The sequence below is a fragment of the Solanum tuberosum genome, unplaced genomic scaffold (assembly GCF_000226075.1).
Source record: "Solanum tuberosum cultivar DM 1-3 516 R44 unplaced genomic scaffold, SolTub_3.0 scf00034, whole genome shotgun sequence".
Lineage (NCBI taxonomy): Eukaryota > Viridiplantae > Streptophyta > Magnoliopsida > Solanales > Solanaceae > Solanum > Solanum tuberosum.
In genome coordinates this window covers 734,738-752,702 of record NW_006238962.1, presented here as the reverse complement: position 1 = coordinate 752,702, position 17,965 = coordinate 734,738, and the positions used below count along the sequence as shown (strand labels likewise).

General features: G+C 33.6%; 3 protein-coding genes across 4 annotated transcripts; all 3 read right to left on the bottom strand.

Moving 5' to 3' along the window:
• Nucleotides 1-64: 64 nt before the first annotated feature.
• LOC102589618 (WAT1-related protein At4g19185-like) lies at nt 65-7,129 on the bottom strand. Of its 2 annotated transcripts, none has more exons than XM_006342425.2 (7): nt 6,572-7,129; nt 5,237-5,299; nt 5,013-5,129; nt 3,493-3,775; nt 1,301-1,456; nt 635-786; nt 65-386 (listed from the first exon to the last, which is right to left on the bottom strand). In XM_006342425.2, exons 1-7 carry the CDS (start codon nt 6,778-6,780, stop codon nt 203-205), a joined length of 1,164 nt encoding a protein of 387 aa, XP_006342487.1. In that variant the 5' UTR covers nt 6,781-7,129; the 3' UTR covers nt 65-202. The 2 variants fall into 2 exon arrangements, with proteins under 2 accessions (XP_006342487.1, XP_015162061.1); XM_015306575.1 differs by having other exon boundaries at nt 6,693-7,129.
• A 1,045-nt stretch (nt 7,130-8,174) lies between these two features.
• On the bottom strand, nt 8,175-12,181 carry LOC102589289 (uncharacterized). The gene is made up of 8 exons (XM_006342424.2): nt 12,032-12,181; nt 11,854-11,922; nt 11,548-11,577; nt 10,473-10,505; nt 9,566-9,636; nt 8,815-8,896; nt 8,595-8,693; nt 8,175-8,484 (listed from the first exon to the last, which is right to left on the bottom strand). The coding sequence occupies exons 1-8, from the start codon at nt 12,131-12,133 to the stop codon at nt 8,428-8,430; spliced, it is 543 nt and encodes a 180-aa protein (XP_006342486.1). The 5' UTR covers nt 12,134-12,181; the 3' UTR covers nt 8,175-8,427.
• A 1,004-nt stretch (nt 12,182-13,185) lies between these two features.
• Nucleotides 13,186-16,969, bottom strand: LOC102588972 (uncharacterized). The gene is made up of 5 exons (XM_006342423.2): nt 16,664-16,969; nt 15,415-15,492; nt 14,712-14,793; nt 13,865-14,007; nt 13,186-13,655 (listed from the first exon to the last, which is right to left on the bottom strand). The coding sequence occupies exons 1-5, from the start codon at nt 16,901-16,903 to the stop codon at nt 13,446-13,448; spliced, it is 753 nt and encodes a 250-aa protein (XP_006342485.1). The 5' UTR covers nt 16,904-16,969; the 3' UTR covers nt 13,186-13,445.
• Between the last annotated feature and the right edge of the window lie 996 nt (nt 16,970-17,965).

Sequence of the window (17,965 nt, the reverse complement as noted above, 5' to 3'; positions counted from 1 at the left end):
TTGTTGAAAAAAAACATATTAAGGACAATGTCCTTAAGTATATTTCGCAGGTATAAGTGTATCATCGAGATTCAACAAGCTGTTCTAGTATAAATTAAGAGAAGTAACAACTGAGATAAAAGAGTTTCTGTATGCTTCCTGACTAGTGCAGGAAAAAAGTTTGATAAAGTAGTCACTTCAATATGAATATCCACAGCACTACCTAATCAATAATCTTTGGTATTGAGGAAGGAGGAACTGAAAAAAGGTGTCCTAGTTGATATGTAATTGGAGGATCCGACGATCGAGAAGCATGAGGATCAATGCCAATGGCTGCTTGCCTTTGTCTGTAAGATGCCCAAGTTACCAAATAAAGCCCAGATATAATGAGAAGTCCTCCAAATATGCTGCATTGACAAGTTCATGAGATCGTAAGAGTAGAAGGCGAAAGTAAAGTAGAAAGAAAAAGATTGTATGAGATAGCCAAATGTGGCAAGTATAAACGAATATGTTCATTTTCCGGGGGAAAGAGCTTTCAAAACTCTTTCGCCTTTGTAGGCCTCGTTATGCCCAAAATTGTGAAGCATAACAAAGAGGAAACTGATAATACGCGAATTATACACAAGTTTTGCTTAAAGGGGCAGTAAGCACTGACCTTCCTAGATAAATAGGGCTCCCAAGGAAAACTCTTGATAGAAATGCAGACGCAGCAGGTTGAAGTGGATTGTATAGTGCAACCATAGAAGGGCCAAGAATCTTATTGCACCATGTCAACATTCCGTAGTTCAGGGCAGATGCAACAATTCCCTGAAAAATAGATATTATGGCAACTTAACTACTTTGTTTTTGCCGCTAACTAAAAAAATGTCTCTTGTTTTCCAAAACATATGCACATGCTAACTAACCACAAGGGGTAAGATAAGCAGATGGAGAAGATAATCCGCAATGAAACATTTCAAATAAAGCTTAAGTAGATATTTTGGCATTCATAGTAGACATGGTTTGGCTGTCATCCCCTATCACTAATCGGCATGGCTAAGTAGTCGATGATGATTGGAAATCTGGAAAGCAACACCTACTGTACACTAGATGTATGCTATAAGGCACACATTATATGCACATCTTATAGACTGTAGTTCAAGGCATCTTTTCCCCTTGTAAGAGAGGAAGGAGCTAAGTTTCAAGTTGAAAAAAATCGCAACTGATGTCATGAGTAGAATACTTATTCATGTGGAGAAGAATTTGCTTACACCATAACATACGTAGTAATGAGAACTCGCAACAGAACAGGAACTATAAAGACGGAGAATGAGAATCTTACAGCATAGCACACAGCAAAAGCTTCAGATTGTGTCAAGTTCCAGTCGGTTGACTCATCGGTCACAAAGAAGGCTGTTGCTACCATTAAAAGACAACCAAAAAGGTATGAATATGCTGTCACTGATATACTTGCAGGGTATTTTGCCAAAACTGGAGCCTGAAAATTTCTTAAATTCAGTTAAGTTGGAATATTCCAAAACAATACAAACAGAAACAGTTTATCTGGAAAAGTCAAGGATTTTTAGACAATCGTTCAAGACATGCCTAAAGCTAAATTGCCAACTATATCCCAAAAAGAACATCATTCACCAAGAAAAATATAGGCTGTAATGCTTTTTTGGCAAGACAATCATTTCTTATAAAATCACCTAATAATCAAAGACTTAACACTCGGAATCACTTTATACAATAAAAAGAAGGCCTAAAATTAAATTTGAAGGTTTCAAGTAATTGTTCGATCTGATCAGTAGAAATTAATGGATCCAAGGAAAAAGAATTTAAGAAAAAGAGTGATAACATGTGGTCAGAGGACATGATTGGGGCATTAGAATTATGGACTCAGAGCTTTTCGATTCCTAAAGCCCACGGAGAAGGGTGTGGAGCCCATACTGCTCCCCCTGCCAGTGTGTTGGCACCCCTGCTCCCTCCTATCCTTGATGGATCAATTGAACAACTTTACAGAGAAAAATGAACAAATAATATTTCATCTATTAGCACAACAGTTAATAGTGAGGGTCAAGTTGAACAATAACTCAACAAGACCGATCATGTTCGAGCATATTCAATTTTTTATAAAATTCCTTCAACAGAAAAATCTAAAAGCCTCAATTTTTATAATATTCCCTCTTCATCAAGCCAAAAATACTGACATTTTAATGATATGATGCTTTTTCTCAAAGATTATATGAACACACTCAAATTTAAATTAGGTGGTATTTCTGACTAACAGATACGTTCATCAATATAAATTCTCTTTGAACTCCATGAATCGTAATACCTAATCAACTAGAAGGATAGGGATTAATATGAACCACTCTCACGAACCTGGAAACCAATGTTTTTATATTCCTCATTTATTATAAATTTCCTCTTCATAAAGCCAAAGATACTAACATTTTAATGACATGATACTTTCTCTCAAAGATAATATTCTTTTATAGGTTCTTTCTGTCAATATAGAGGTCCCAAATCTCCCTTTCTTATGACCTCGTATTCACGGTATTCTCATTCACTCCACTGGCAAACAAATGGCTTCATTGCCTAGTCGCAACGTCTCCTTTCCCGACTATCTAAGTCCTCTATGTGACTGCAAATTTTTTTTAAAAGTGTTTAACCGCTGTCAAGAAACTTCTTATGTGCTTGAGCCTTTCAATGAGCTCCTTTTTTCCCACCGTATTGTGTATTCTTGTCTTCTTTCTGGATTGACTATCATCAGCTGGCTCAATAACAAAGTCATCATTATCCATTATTATGTTTTTTTTTTTTTTTTTGAAAAGGTAACTTATCCATTATTATGTTTTTACTTTTCCATTTATTCCTACAGTTAAACTCTCTGAACTTCCAAAGGTTCAAGATTCTATTGATGTATGGAATCCCATTATTATTTTTTTTTTTTTTTTTTGAAAAGGTAACTTATCCATTATTATGTTTTTACTTTTCCATTTATTCCTACAGTTAAACTCTCTGAACTTCCAAAGGTTCAAGATTCTATTGATGTATGGAATCATTTTTTCCATTTCCATTTTGAGGCAAATCTCCTTTCATTCCCTTGCCAGGTTGTCTCATTGAGTTTCAGATTGTCAATCTTAAGAACAAGCATATGTACCCAATAAAAACATGTCAATTCACATTCAACAGCATGTCATTTGAGGAATTGATCAATTGGCGCAATAAACTTTTTTTTACAGCGATGGTGTTTGGGTCAACTTGCGTATACCTTATCGAGTACCTACTACTTCCCATCAGCACAGGTACTAGATAACTCTCCCACAAAGGCTTAGGTGATAGAAAGAATTCGCCTAGCGTTTTTTACTCTGCTGAGAGTTGAACCTAGTCTCTAAGGTTTGCAGCCACCATGTTGTATATTTTAGTATGTAGATATCTGTGTGTAGTCTTTCAGTTTAGTTACTGAACAGTATCTGGTTCTCATCGAGTCAATTGAAATCAATGAAAGCAAAAAGATTATCAAATTACCTGAATGGCTAAGTATGCTGCCATGCACATACAGTTTCCTATTAAGCATAAAACACCGACGTGCCAATCATCAAACCCCAATTCCAGGAAACTTGACATTAACCATCCAGTAGGCTCTGGCTGACCCTTAGCGCTTATATCACTGTGTATGAATTCTGAGCCTCTGTCTCCAAACACCACAGGTCCACGGAAGATGGCCATTAAGATTGCCCCAGAAACACAAACAATTGTACCTCCAACCTTTGCTTGACCTTCCACAGTAAAAAGCTTCACTGTTTCTGTACTGCATAAGTAACATTTAAGAGTAAAGTTGAGCAGATCATCAACTACAACAGACTACTGAATGTGCAAATACATGAAAAATACACAGAAAGAAGGCAGATTGGTAGTTTGAGGATGGCAACCACTGTGTGGACAAGAAAGCCTAGCAGAGAAAAAGAAAAAAAGAATCTATTGTATAAGTAGCAAGGGTGTCAATCTTGCCCTGCTTTTATTACTCAAATAAAATGATAGACCTGAAAAATGTCATATATAAACAGGCCTATAGCAATAGCACCCAAGGGTGCGCCCTAGTGGTTAATGAAGTGGAAGGAGAAGTATGAGGTCTCAGATTCAAATCCCAGCGGAAACAAAATCACTAGATGATTTCCAACCATCAGCCTAAGCCTTAGTGGATAGAGTTACCCGGTAGTTGTTGGTGGGAGGTAATAGTATCACATGGAATTAGTCGAGGTGCGTGCTAGCTGGCCTAGACACCACGATTATCAAAATAAAATAGGAATAGCAATAAAGAACAGATACCTTGATCAGGACTCTCCTTTTCTAAATGAAAATTCTTTAAGACAAATATTTAGCAGAAGCTCTCTTATATCTTCAAAAAGTACCCCACAAATTATTTGTTGTGATTGACCCCAGTTCTTCTGTGGAAAATGTAGATAGTTATACAATGTGCATAACTTCCTTTCTTTTCAAGAACCAGTTGATAACTAAAGATTTTAGCATCCCTCAACAATAATGTTCATATTTCTCAGTAAAGTCTCCCTATATCTAAGGGTTATATTGATATCCACCATCTTATAAAATTACTGAACTGGTTCACTTATATTACTTTGACTGCAATACAGCTCTATAATAATGGAACTTCATCTAAACACCTAAAACATTATTTCACTCTGAATGCAGATTTGTGGATGACCAAAAATAATTACAAACAATAGAAGTTTTAACTTCACTGCTGCACATTTGGAAGATATGGAGTATCATATTGATGAAAATCCTGATACTAAATCAATTAGGCGCAAGCAATTTCAGGTTTTCTCAAAGAATACAATGGTATGACTGAATTGCTATCTTTTCACCCTATGCAAAGTAAGGAATCACAAGACTCCAGGTCCCCCTTCTCCATGTTCATGTACAAAATAATCCCCCAATTGAGTACAGAAATGTACATGAATATATCTTGAAAGAGAAACAGATATAAATAAAGAATCGAAGACAAAGGGGGTTGATTTCTTACTTACCCCATCAATACAGCAAATATGAATGTGAAGACTGGTATTGCAGGTTGCACGGCTGCGGCATATGTTGGATTTGTGTAGCCAAGACCAATAAGAAACAAAAGTTGGTTCCCAAAAATACTGTTGCAGTTGCCAAGAAAAACGAAAAAACATAAAAAAAAATGGTTTTAGTTCAGTGTAAGAACTATGCAAGTTAACCACAGAAATAGCAGGCACATCAAACTTACCCAGTTAATCCTAGAAAGAAGAATGATAGCAGAAGCCGCCTATTCAAAGGAATCCTCGACCTCCTAGACATAGAAGGAAAGGCAACATTATTAGTGCCCATGTACTTTCAGATACTGAAACTATTTTTTAAAGAGTTTCCAAAAGTAAGACAATAGTTTAGATGCATACATTTACCCCAAAACCTTTCAAGTAGAGGTTTAAGGAAATATGTACGAACATGGAAATGAGGAAACAACTAAGAAAGAGTAAAAGCCAGAGACATGAGCGACAATTTCAAGCTACTAGCCAGAATATCAACAAAGAATTCTTATGTGAAGTTTGAGAATGCATATGTATTTGTATCTGAAGTTTGAGAATGTATGGATAGACGTTCTTTAAGCTTGCTCTTAAATCGGTATTGTAATTCCATTTTACTACATCTAAACGCTTTTCTTTGTATCCAACTCACACAACAAGATAAGCAAGTCAACTATCTTTCTAAGAGGCTGTGATGAGTCCTTACTTTTTATGAGGTTTCATTTTCAAACCTCCAAATGGGAGAGCAGCAGAACAATTTGAGGTGTGATCATAGTGGATTACCAAGTATCAATTAGAAACAGAAATTATATTACCCCATCATAATGGTCAAAAGCACATGAAGGACAGAGGAAAATGACAACATAATAATTTTATGAAAGATTTAAGTATTAACAAACCGAACTTTTGAAAATGTAAATCCGCTTTAACTACAACAGCTCAAGATGCAAATACAGGTTGAAATGAGGTAAACAAGCTCAAGCAGTCGACCAGACTCTCACAAACACATACTATTAGACATTGTAGAGAACAAATTTCAGTAAATCCAGAATTTTTTAACTTCAATTGTAGAAAGGACTCAAACATTAATTAACCATAGCAACATCTAGTTTTCAGAAATGCATCTTCCAGTCCATTCTTTTTACAAATAAATCAGGGCAAATGTCTTTAACAAATATACACTGGCTCAATCAAAAAACTAAATCTATGTCCTCAAAACAATGGCTGAGCAGTTCAGGCACAGGCTTAAACATTTTGGGATCCCAGCTCCTAATCCTAGCTACAACACCTAGTGTAAGTTCATTAGCTCTAATTCACAAGTTTCATGTCGGATCCTCCAAATTACACCAAAAGCAGTGCATTTTCGGAGGAAGAGTTCGAGCAATGTAGCTTGTGCCTATTAGCAAGCTAAGTGATCAGTCATCGCAAGCTGACCCAAACACCACAATACAAAAACTAAATCTATGTGTGTTTTCATAAACAAATACATGGTTAGATTATAGATTCAAAAGCAACATAAAGGGAAAAAAAGAACTAACTTTTCGCGAACATAGGCAACTGGTGCAAGAATAGATAGAGCAAGAAGATCTCTATACAAACAGAACACAATTTGATTCATTCCCACATTGAGTGCCACTTTGGTAATCACATGGTACCCACCATACAAAAGCTGTATCATCGCCATTGTTCCATGAGCTCTCCATACCTCATTCCCATTCCCCACTGATACAGCTGCCATTTTTATCATTTCATCCCAATCCACCCCACCCCCACCACCCCTTTATACCCCTACACGATTGTGATGATGGAATTGGTGAAAAATAGTGACAGTTGGTGTGATGGGGTTTCAAGATTCTTGATTATTAAGCTACAGAATGAACAGAAAGTGTGAATTTTCACAGAAATTTTCAGTCACCACGTTGTTTTCACGAATTGGGGTTTTTGCTATTTGGTTCAAAATCAAGAATTTAGCTGAGATTTCAACAAATTGGAGTGACCCACATCCAAATCTGCATCGATCTTTGAGTAAAGTTTGAGTCTTTAGCCACTTTTTTTTCTATAAATCTAAACACATTGTGTGGATAGTTGATTGGTTGTTACCCGTATCGTATTATTAGTTTGAATACAATATTTATTTTGATTGTTACTTAAATTATATTATGTTGTTTAAATTCATTTCGTCGAAGAAAAAACCGTGTAACAATCCATTTGGTGTGTGATAACGTTGTTACCTTAATATTTTCTTCTCATTTTGTCTTTACTTATTATTTAATTATTTTATTTTATCGTTTACCTTAACTCTATCACGTATCCTATTTTTTTGTAAGTTTATTATTCAAATTATGAATATGTGACATTATGTAACAATAGAATCTATCCAAATATTATATTTAATAAAATAATATAATTTGATAAATATAATACGATACATTATGAAATAACACGTATCAACCATCCAAACAGAGCGTAAGAGGTTAATCATGGAGAGGGGCTAAAATGTAATCTTTGCTAGTCATAGGGGACAATAAAGAATGAAGTTGTTTTCTTTATTGGACTTTAAAAGGAATGTCTAGATTTCAGTAATTAGATTCTACCAAATAGAGACAGAGAAATAAACTTTAATCTAAAAATAAATATTTTAAAAATTAAGAAATAATTTATTACTTACCTTCTATTTGAATAATAATTGTTACCTATTGTTTTGATATTATACAGTGTGTGATTGATGTATAAGCAAAGCTAATTGCCGCATAATTAAAGTAAATTTCTCAACCATATTAAATACTACTCCCTTCATTCACTATATTAAAAGTAGATGTTCATTTTTGCTTGTCCAGTTTGATAAACATCGAATTTATTATATCCAATGAGTGACATGTTTCATCTGTTTCAATTTATGTGACACTTTTTATTTTAGTTTAAGTTTAATCGAAAATTTGCACATGAAATCTTCAATTTTAAAAAATGAATATATATATATATATAAACTACATAAAAAGTACTATAAATCACAATAATTGTTAGTCATTCAAAATAATGAAAGATATATTAAAATGATAGACTTGTTTGAATATCGAAATTTGAAACGCCACATAAATTGGGACGGAAGTAGTAAAATTGTCATTCTATTTACTCATAAAAGAGATGAAACCATTAGTCCTTTCACTTATTCTAGTGCTTTAATTAATCACATACAAATGTCATACACAATCATTTTAGTGAACAAGAAATAAACAAGCTTGTTTACTTGCTTGAAATTGAAAGCAAATGCAACTACTTTACTTCAAATTTCACAGGCACACTGAAATGGAAGTTCTGATAGTCTCTAGTTTAATCCATGTTCTCGAGTAGACGCAGGACTAAGGCGGATAGGATGCATTAGACGAGGCCAGTATCAACTATTGAAGCCAATATTGTTGTTCGTATTGTACTTCTGATTCCCAGTTCGTATCTGAAGAAATTGCAAGTAAACAACTGTTTTCAGCAGGGATCCACGGAGAAAGACGAAGAGATTTTACTTTAAGCTGAGAGACTTCTGTAACCATTACACGAAAGTAGTACCTTATTAACAATGTCTGTAGCAGCAGCATCAGAGAAATCATGTCTTTCTTTCTTCAGGATTTCAAGACGAGAAGTGATGGAACGCTTCTGTTCTTCTGCCTAACAAATCATTTTTAGGATGTCAACCAATCAGTCTAAGAAATTATATGCATGTTCTCTTGAAAAATGATGCATAAGCTCTTCGTTTATGAAAGGACTGCAAGAAATAACAAGAGATTACCGTCTCCAACATAGTCGTCAAGTAGTTGATCTCATTCTGTTTTGCTTCTGATAGGTAGTGCCTGACTTCTTCAACATTGCTCCTGCAAAATTACTGGATATTATACTTAATAGAAACAGGATACTGAAAGTCTTAAAACATGAATTTTTAGCTTTCTTTTTCATGAAATTTCTTTCCAGCTTCGAGGTTATGAAATACCTCATCCTTGAATAGAATGGAATATGCTAAGATTGAAATAATATTCGGCCAAGGTACTTTTCATAGACTAGGCAATGACATTTCTATATACACAGAACCTCAAATCCCAAACAAATTGGACTCAAGCTATATGAATACTCACTAACCATGGCACTCCATTTAAGCTCATTTCAGACAAATGCTATACAAAATAAAAATAGGAAGTGCTAGATACTTCTCTATATTTTCTACAAGCATGTAAGACCCATGGAAGACATAAGGCCTAAAGAGAACATACTAATACTTGACAAAATAGATGCCTTGATAACCATCAACATTCTTTCAGATAATTTGGGACAAAAAACAACAACATTTTTTCAGTTAAACTGATTCACCAGGATGATGGTGGTGGTTACTTGACAAAATAGAAGTTTGATAAAAGAAATTTCCTACACGCGGTGCGACCAAGACAGAAAATAATGGAATTCCAGAAAGCTTTTGCCGAAACAATTGAGTGGTAACGAAAACCATTTTAATCCTGGCTATGCAATTATCTGAATGGGAGTAAGCATACTTCTCTGGAAACAAAGGGTCCAAGTTTTGTTCTTCCACAAGCTGCTCCACCATGTTGAGAGTTGATCCTGCCTACAAGTAGGAAATATGATCCCAAGGAAAACCATATCAGGCACATTATTTCAACTTAACAACTAGAACTCACATAAGCTTTCTAATGTAACTTCACATCAAAGGAAATGATATTAACAAATGCATTTTTCCTAATAAAATAAATCAGTCTCACAACAGCAGAAATGTGAACATAGTGGCATTTCTCTTCTATAACATTGATTTGTGTGTGCTATAATAAGAACATGATAAAACAAACACAGAAAGGAACCAAAGAATTTAAATGGATATTTTTGGTCCATCCTTAACAGTTTTCTTGTGAATCTCTTCTCCAATAAAAACTAGGTTTTCAAGCCAGACCTCTCCAAACAGTTTTCAATGCATGGAACTTTTGTTCCAAGTAATCACAGTAAATGAACTTCTAATCTGGAGGTTAGACTACACTTAATCCATATGAAAACAAAGATTTATATAAAATTCTCAATATTACGAAAGAGCCTTCTAGGAAGCACATTTGATAATCCAGATGTAAAATGGTACATATTTTGAAAGAATTTCTCTTTTCCACAACATAGGATCCTCAGCAATGCTTTACTCTCTTCAGAGTTGGTCCAGAAGCAGAGCAAGTGCAATAACAACTTATATCTTGGTCAAAACATCCACATGCTGAAAATTTTCTAGTGCAGCGTTCAACTGAAGACCAGTTAGCATTTGGCAGTCCTCATAGACCGAAGGTGCAACTTTTGCAAATCTTTCTTGTTCTACTGACCTTAAAAATATGAATGTGAGGAAAATCTAACAGGAGTGCATCTTTTCTTAGAATAACTTTAATAAAGTAAGAAGCATATGATATGTACCTGTGTCTCCACACATAAAGACTCAAATTCATCCTGCAACATAGAAACAGACAACACTTTCAATATTGCCCTTAAAGGTTGAAATGAGAAACTCATTAAAATTCTATAAGTTCACTAGCAAACATGGAATAATACGTCGAAATAGCACCATCACTATAGCAAAAATAAAGTCAATATTCAGGTCAACAAATTAAATTAATTGGGGACACTCCAGATGTATTATCTTTCCACAAATGAGAACTATTATCCAGATGACCTCTTAGCCATGTTGTGAAGAAATGAAGACTTAAATTAGAAGTTTCAAACAAAATACAAGTACATATTCAACTTATGCATCAATATTCCTATTCTTCCTTTTATTGGAAGGAGGGGAGGGAAGAGGTGGGCATGCAACTTGAAGAAATGAAGTAAAGTATAATTCTTCTAATTACTCTTAATGGAGAGGAGATAGCACATGAAACAAAAAGAAAGCAAGAGTAAGCAGGATTTGGCCTTTGTTATTTGTGTAACTTCTAAGTTCTAACTGATGTTGAATCATGATATTCCAGAAGCAAAACACCTAGTAATTCATAAAAATACTATCTAAGCCAGAAGCATCAAGCACGTCCACTGTTTATTCAGGGCTAAAATCCGACCAGCAGTTGGGCTTTTCGTGAAATAGAAGCACCTGATATCGGACAGACATCACATGTGCAACAACAACTACAACAACAACAATAACATACTCAATGTAATCCCACAAGTGGCCTCTAGGGATGGTAGGATGTACGCAGACATTACCCACACCATTGTGAGGTAGAGAGTGTGCACTGAAACTGCCAATTACTACACAAATACTAACTAATGCTACTAAATAAGGAAAACAAAAGGCAAAGATGCTTGAGTTTGAGAGTGTGCACTGAAACTGCCAATTAAACAAGCTCAACAGTAATCACAAACAAACCAAGATGTTCTTTTAAAGAAAAGAACTTTTTTTTTACCAAAACCTTCACTCTCTGAAATAACAATACCATACTTCCATACATTAAATTTCATCTAGAACGAAAAGAACATTAAAATTGTACTAATAGCATACCTCTATATCCTCGTGCAAAGAAGTAATCACCTGGAAAAAAATAAATTAAACTAGTTAAAATGCTACATATCTAGAACTAAGTTTAAAAATAAAACAAATCACAATTTCTCCAAGCTCCAATTTCCAACTAAACCTTCCAAAATCTCAAATTCTAAACCCCTTAGAAAACTAAAAAATCGCAATTTCTCCAAACCCAGTTCCCAAGTCCTTAGAATTCGAGAAATTAAATGCTCCGAATTTCTCGAATTCCGAATCCCTTAGATTTTTTTTCAAAACAAACGAATAGAGTAAGAACAAAAGGCTAACCTGAATGAACAACCGATGAAGGCGTTCAACTTCTGCTGGAGCAAAATTAGGGAAAGCTTTACAAAATGCCTTCAATTAATTCATGAAAAAAAGGAAGATAAACAATTAAAGAACTGTTTTCTAGGGTTTATACAATCTATGAATCTGTATTTCTCAAAAAAACTTTAAAAAATTGTACCTCTTTAGAACATGAAGTTAACAAAGTGTGAATTCCAAGCTCAAATGCAGTCTTCAAATTCGTCTGCCTTGTTCCTGCAATTTCTTCCTTTGTTTTCTCCATTTCTTCAGCAATGGCGGGAGATTGAAAAAATGAGGTTATTTTTTGAGTTTTGATTTATTTATTTTTTGAAAAAGATTACCGCTTTATCTTCCTTTTATATTTGGTCCATTTTCAAATGTAATTACTTGTCCATTTAAAAAAAAAAAAAAACCTAGTTTAACTTAACACAAAATTTAAGAAAATAAAAAGTTTTTTCAATATTATGATAATAAATTAAAGCTATCAAATGTACTAAAATGTTATTTAATCTTGTGGCCTTAAATATGTTACGAGTCACGTGAAAAGTTGAAATTAAAATATTATCAAAAAAGGAGAGTGATATTTTTTTAAAAACTGATTAAAAATGAAAGAAAGTCATTTTTTTTAAACGATGGGAGCAATATCTTTTCTTTCGAAGTTATGTATGAAATAGGAGTGGTTGATAGTTTTTAAAAGTTGTATGGGATTATTTGATATAGTGATAAAAGTAATGTAGAATATAGTGTATAATTTGTGTATTACTAATGTTTGCATAATACTGATAATAATGTTTGGTTATTAAGTTATGAAGAAATGTATTATTATTTTATGCATGATAAAAATATGAATTTATATCCGCATAACTAATATATGTATAAAATAATACATAAATTTACTTATGACTAATCCCTATATTACTAGTATTTGGATAACTCCAACCGACTACGAAACAACCCCTTACTTACAAAATTTAGTTTAGAGATTCAAGTTTATTTACTTTTAAATGTTTCACGGTAAAATTACTCTCCTGTCTCAATTTATGTGACACATTTCAGATTTTGAGATTCAAACAAGTTTATCTTTGACTGAAATTTTTTCATATGTCTCTTAAATATTTTGATTGTCAATTATCGTGACGACTTATAGTACTTTTTACGTAGTTTACAAATATATAAATATCATTTTTTAAAAAAAATTGAAGATTCTCTGAGCAAATTCTCGATCAAACTTAAACTGTTTGACTCTTGAAAATTAAAATGTGTCACATAATTTGAGACGTGGAGTAGTTTATAGTAAAAAGTTTCAACTACTAATGAATGATGCAAAATAGTTTAGCAAAAAAGAGAAAATTGATACAAAGTCAGCCAAAGACAATAGTATACATATCTTTACAAGATTATACATGATTTGAATCTGTGTTGCTCGGACTCTTTAAAAATGTCAATAGGTGGGTGTCGAATCCTCTAACAGTAGTACATTTGACACGAGTACGATATCATTTTCGGAGCGGTGTAGCAATGCACAGAGACTTAAAACAGTTTGGACTATACAAATTACAAAACAGAAAAAATGATCAATGCTCCTCAGTGAGTCTTGAAAGTAAATATAGGCAGCCAGAGCATAGCAACACTGAAGCTGAGAAGCAAAGGAGATCTAATGGTGTGTTTATAACAGCCTTCTTACTCTTTTCGAACAGACCGATGAGAAGAAGCATCACGATAACATGACCAACTTTAGTCTTCATTCCGCTAATAGTTTTTATCTCCAACCATCTTGGTCGTTCCTGACAATTGTATCGATAAGAAGATGTTATGTGCAAGAAACATGACCAATATGTAGTTGTTAGCTCCGGTGGCAAAACCAGGATTTTCACTAAGAGAAGTCAGTATGGAAATAAGGAAACATACGAAGAATCCAAGGGGATTGAAGACAAGGGTGACTCCGCTACTGGTTAGCTCCAAAAGAGATGTTTTTTAAGGTATACAAACTAACCTTTAGAGTGAACATCCCGAACAAATTTGATTGATACGGAGAATTTTCCTCCGACGTTGATTTTGACTTGTCAAGATTGCTGATGAAGAGCTCATAGAGACCCATGCCAAAGACTAACATCACTGTGCCTAAGAGATATATATCTAGAGTAGAAATTGAAATAGTTATATTAGTACTGCATAAAATCCAATTTTTAAATTAGAGTAAGAAAAATGGGTAGTCTGATGCACAAAACATCCCGCGTTAGCAAGGTCTAAGGAAAGGCTTTCAACTTTTAGCAATACAAACAACTGCTGAAAGAACAAGTTTTCTTTAAATATTGGTAGAGTTTTGTGTTTATGGCCCTGTGTAATAGGGAAAGTCTGGTTTTGACTCTTGTGATACACAAAACTCGCGGAAGAACTTGTCGTTTCCATCTGTTAAGAAGTAAATGGGCAGCTCCGTACACAAAGCATCATGTGTTAGCAGGGTCTGTACTGAAAGGGCCGCACCCCAAGAGGTGTGATGTAGACAGCCTAACCTAATGCAAGCATTAGTAGCTACTTCCAGGGCTCAAACACGTGACCTATAGGTCACATAGAAGCAACTTTACCGTTGTTCCAAGGGTCCCCTTCCCCTCTGTTAAGAAGTAATGTTTTACATCCCCCTCTTCTTGTTTACATTACAAAAAGCCTCGAGAAACTTGGATAAATGAAGTGAAAACTCATTGATTACGCGATAAGTTTTAAGAACCAATAGGAGGTACAATGGCTTTCTATGCATCGTAATGAAATCAACACGCACACAACAAGGAAAGGATCATTGCAGGAGTGAAAATGCAAATAGTAAGTGCTATCTACAAGCTTACCTATAGCCTCAACAAGCAACAAAATGACGTTTGCTCGACTTCGAAAATATTCTTGGAATGATGCTGTTACATAAGTGCAACCCTACATATGGAAACAAGTTACACAATCATTCTGCAACAAAGAAAATATGGAAAAGTTTTCACATTGTACAAAATTTGTTTATCGAAACCAATCAATCGATCGATCAATCAATCAACCAACTATTCTTGCATAATGAGAAGAAGTTAAGGGAAAACAGCAGAGTCCCCTGCCAAGACAATTAAGAAACTCATTTGATATATATAAATAATGTATTCAAAACTCAGTAAACAAAAAAAAAATCATGGTCTAGAACTCATTAACTATAAATTCGTAGAATAAGTGATTGTTTGATAATGGGCAAGGAATATCTGTTTTTCTGCTAAACAAGATGGATTGAACTCAGAATTAGTTAGATGTTTTTTATGAATGTCAACTTATAAGTATCGTAAGTAAATTGCTCTAGGTAGTATATAAGGGGAGTATTGAGTCCCAGCCAACAGAAATCCTTCATCATTTCAAATTTGTTTGCCCATAGGCGAACCATTGAGTCTTGGTTCAACTTCTTTTTAACTTCACTTAACGAATTAATGATTGCTAAACAAAAAAAAAAATTATGATCCAAAACTCATAAACTATAAATTCTGGCTCCGCCTCTCAGTCAAAGAAATACTTAAAGAGTACCTTGATAAAACACAGAAATGATCCAATTAACGAACCCCAAACTGCAAGAATAGCAAAAAAACGACAGCTATAAATCACCTGCAAGAAACAAAAAGGCAAATACTCAGATAGATGAGGATGCAGGATTTTTTTGAACCACACTCGTAAAATTATACGGGGTATGTTGCTGTTATAAAGATTCAGAATTTGAACTGGACGGGTACCTTGTCGCACCGAACACAATTACTTTTGAAATTATTGGTTAAGAATTCATTATATTAAAAAATTATTCGATGCGTACGAACAAAGTCCCATATAAAAAAATTAGTAAAGAAAAGGGAGTTACTTATAAGATGTTGGATACTCTCTCATGGTATAAAGCATTTTAGTGAAAAGTGAAAACTATGCGGGCTTGAATAGAGCGGACAGTAACACACTATATTAAGATTATTTTACGCCTATTTTTCCTAACAATTAGTACCAGAGTCGACTATGATTCTCATACATCAAAAACAAGTTATGGACTTTGGTGATACTCAATAGGTGACACATAATTAATCTCCAAATTAGTTCACGAATGGTGATGAGTCACATAAAACTTCGTTTATAAGTGATGATTAAGTGTGCACGAATAAAGTCTCATACAAATTATTATTTTTAATTTGTTTGATCTATTTTGATTTGGCATCGAGTTTTAAAAAATAAAAAATATTTTTGAATATTATGATTTAAAATTAAAGATATATCAAATATGTTAAATTATCATTAATCTTCTTATTTTAAATATGTCACGTGCAAAACTAAAATTACAAAAAAGTTACCAAAAGCAAAAAGGATCATTTTTTAAAACCGACTAAAACAAATACTCCCTTCGTTTCACAAAAAATGACCTCCTTTCCTATTTAGTCAGTTTCAAAATGAATGACCTCTTTCCTTTTTTGGTAACATTTTACTTTTTGCTTTCCACGTGGCATGTTTAAGACCACAAGATTAAGGGCAATTTTGTACATTTGACATAACTTTAATTTAGGACCACAAGATTCAAAAGTCTTCTTTATTTACTTAAACTCCGTGCCAAGTCAAACCAGGTCATTCTTTGTGAAACGAAGGGAGTATATTAAATAAATTATATTATATTTAGGGTATCTTTATTGGTCACCGCACCATTTCTGATTACCCATCAAATTTCAAGTCAATTGAAGTCCGTCAATTGAATTCAAAAACCTATAAACAACTTCTCATTCAATTGGTAAAACAGATTTAATCTCACCTTCTCTATATTTTCCTCTACAATTTGTAATTTTGAATCAACGTCCGATTGAATCGCCGGCGATGAAGCACGAACCGATGAATGAGAGAACCGAGCTGACCCGTTTGACAGATCGACCCGGAATTTGACCCGAATAGGCTGAAATTGAGGAACCCATTTGATTATTGAAGCTGATTTTGAGTTTCTGTAAAAAATTGGAGATATGGAGTTTGTAGATAAGCTACTAGTAGTCAATTTCATGGTGACTGAAATTTTGAAGAGTAATAAATTTGTGAATAAAAGGAATTTTATGAGAGATATTGGCCTCACATTAAGATGACAATATTGACGTAATTGATAAAATTATTGTGGTAATTAGAACGTTATTGTATGTTTGAGTGGTCAAAATAGTCTCGTACAAAAATACAGATACCTAGTCTTTTCTCAAGCTTTACGCATAGCAGATACTTAGTGTATCAAATATTATATTTTATTTTCAAACTTTGAATTTATTTTTCGACCTGAATAAATTTTCAACCATTTAATTTTAGAAGAAATGTTCAAATAATATTCGTTTTCATGTTGTTCTTAATTAGTAAATAATATGCAATATTATGCCTTTTCATTTTAGTTACTTTCAATCGTATCATATTTCTATATATCGATTATTTATCATTCATTTGTAAAGAATTTGAAAGTCAATGATGTTAATAAGGAATTTTGACATGTGAATTGTGTTGGTACAAACACATATATTCATATGTTAAAATTATCGAAAGTTTATAATATTGATTAAAAACTTTGATATAGAATTTGTATTGAATTTATTAAATGAGCCTCTGAATATTAGCGCTTAACATGTTTAAATATAAAATTACGCTTTATGATGTAAATCTAGCCTTGCAAAATAAACCTTCATACGTAATCTTCAAAAAGAAAAATTAACTTGAATATATAATATATGTATCATTTATATATAAAATGTGTATTATTTTATATATTATTATTATTACTATATAGAAGCATGATGACGACCGGACGACCAAGGCTATTTTGGTAATTTTCCGTTATATCCAATTGAACAAAATGTTGGTTATTTCGAAATTTGTGTGAAAAGTTGAGGGTGATTGGGTAATTTGAATAATTTCTTGTACCCAAATTACCCTCAAAAGTAAAACCACTTTTCAGTTCACACTTTCCAAGAGGTGGCTGACCATCGGCTCCACTTATATTGTGCCACGTGGAAAGTGTTGGGTCCCATTTCAGAAAATGATTTTCTCTCTCTTCTTAAACGTTTTTTTTCCTCTTTCCTACTTTTTTTTT

Coding starts and splice junctions, on each gene's coding strand:
- LOC102588972 (XM_006342423.2), bottom strand. CDS start 16,903: ATGAAATTGACTACTAGTAGCTTATCTACAAACTCCATATCTCCAATT. Junction 14,008..14,711: donor GTTGCTTGTTGAGGCTATAG/GTAAGCTTGTAG, acceptor TTTCTACTCTAG/ATATATATCTCTTAGGCACA. Junction 13,656..13,864: donor TCGGGATGTTCACTCTAAAG/GTTAGTTTGTAT, acceptor TACAATTGTCAG/GAACGACCAAGATGGTTGGA.
- LOC102589618 (XM_006342425.2), bottom strand. CDS start 6,780: ATGATAAAAATGGCAGCTGTATCAGTGGGGAATGGGAATGAGGTATGG. Junction 5,130..5,236: donor TTCTTTCTAGGATTAACTGG/GTAAGTTTGATG, acceptor CAACTGCAACAG/TATTTTTGGGAACCAACTTT. Junction 387..634: donor AGCCCTATTTATCTAGGAAG/GTCAGTGCTTAC, acceptor TTGTCAATGCAG/CATATTTGGAGGACTTCTCA.
- LOC102589289 (XM_006342424.2), bottom strand. CDS start 12,133: ATGGAGAAAACAAAGGAAGAAATTGCAGGAACAAGGCAGACGAATTTG. Junction 11,923..12,031: donor TAACTTCATGTTCTAAAGAG/GTACAATTTTTT, acceptor AATTAATTGAAG/GCATTTTGTAAAGCTTTCCC. Junction 11,578..11,853: donor TTCATCGGTTGTTCATTCAG/GTTAGCCTTTTG, acceptor ATTTTTTTCCAG/GTGATTACTTCTTTGCACGA.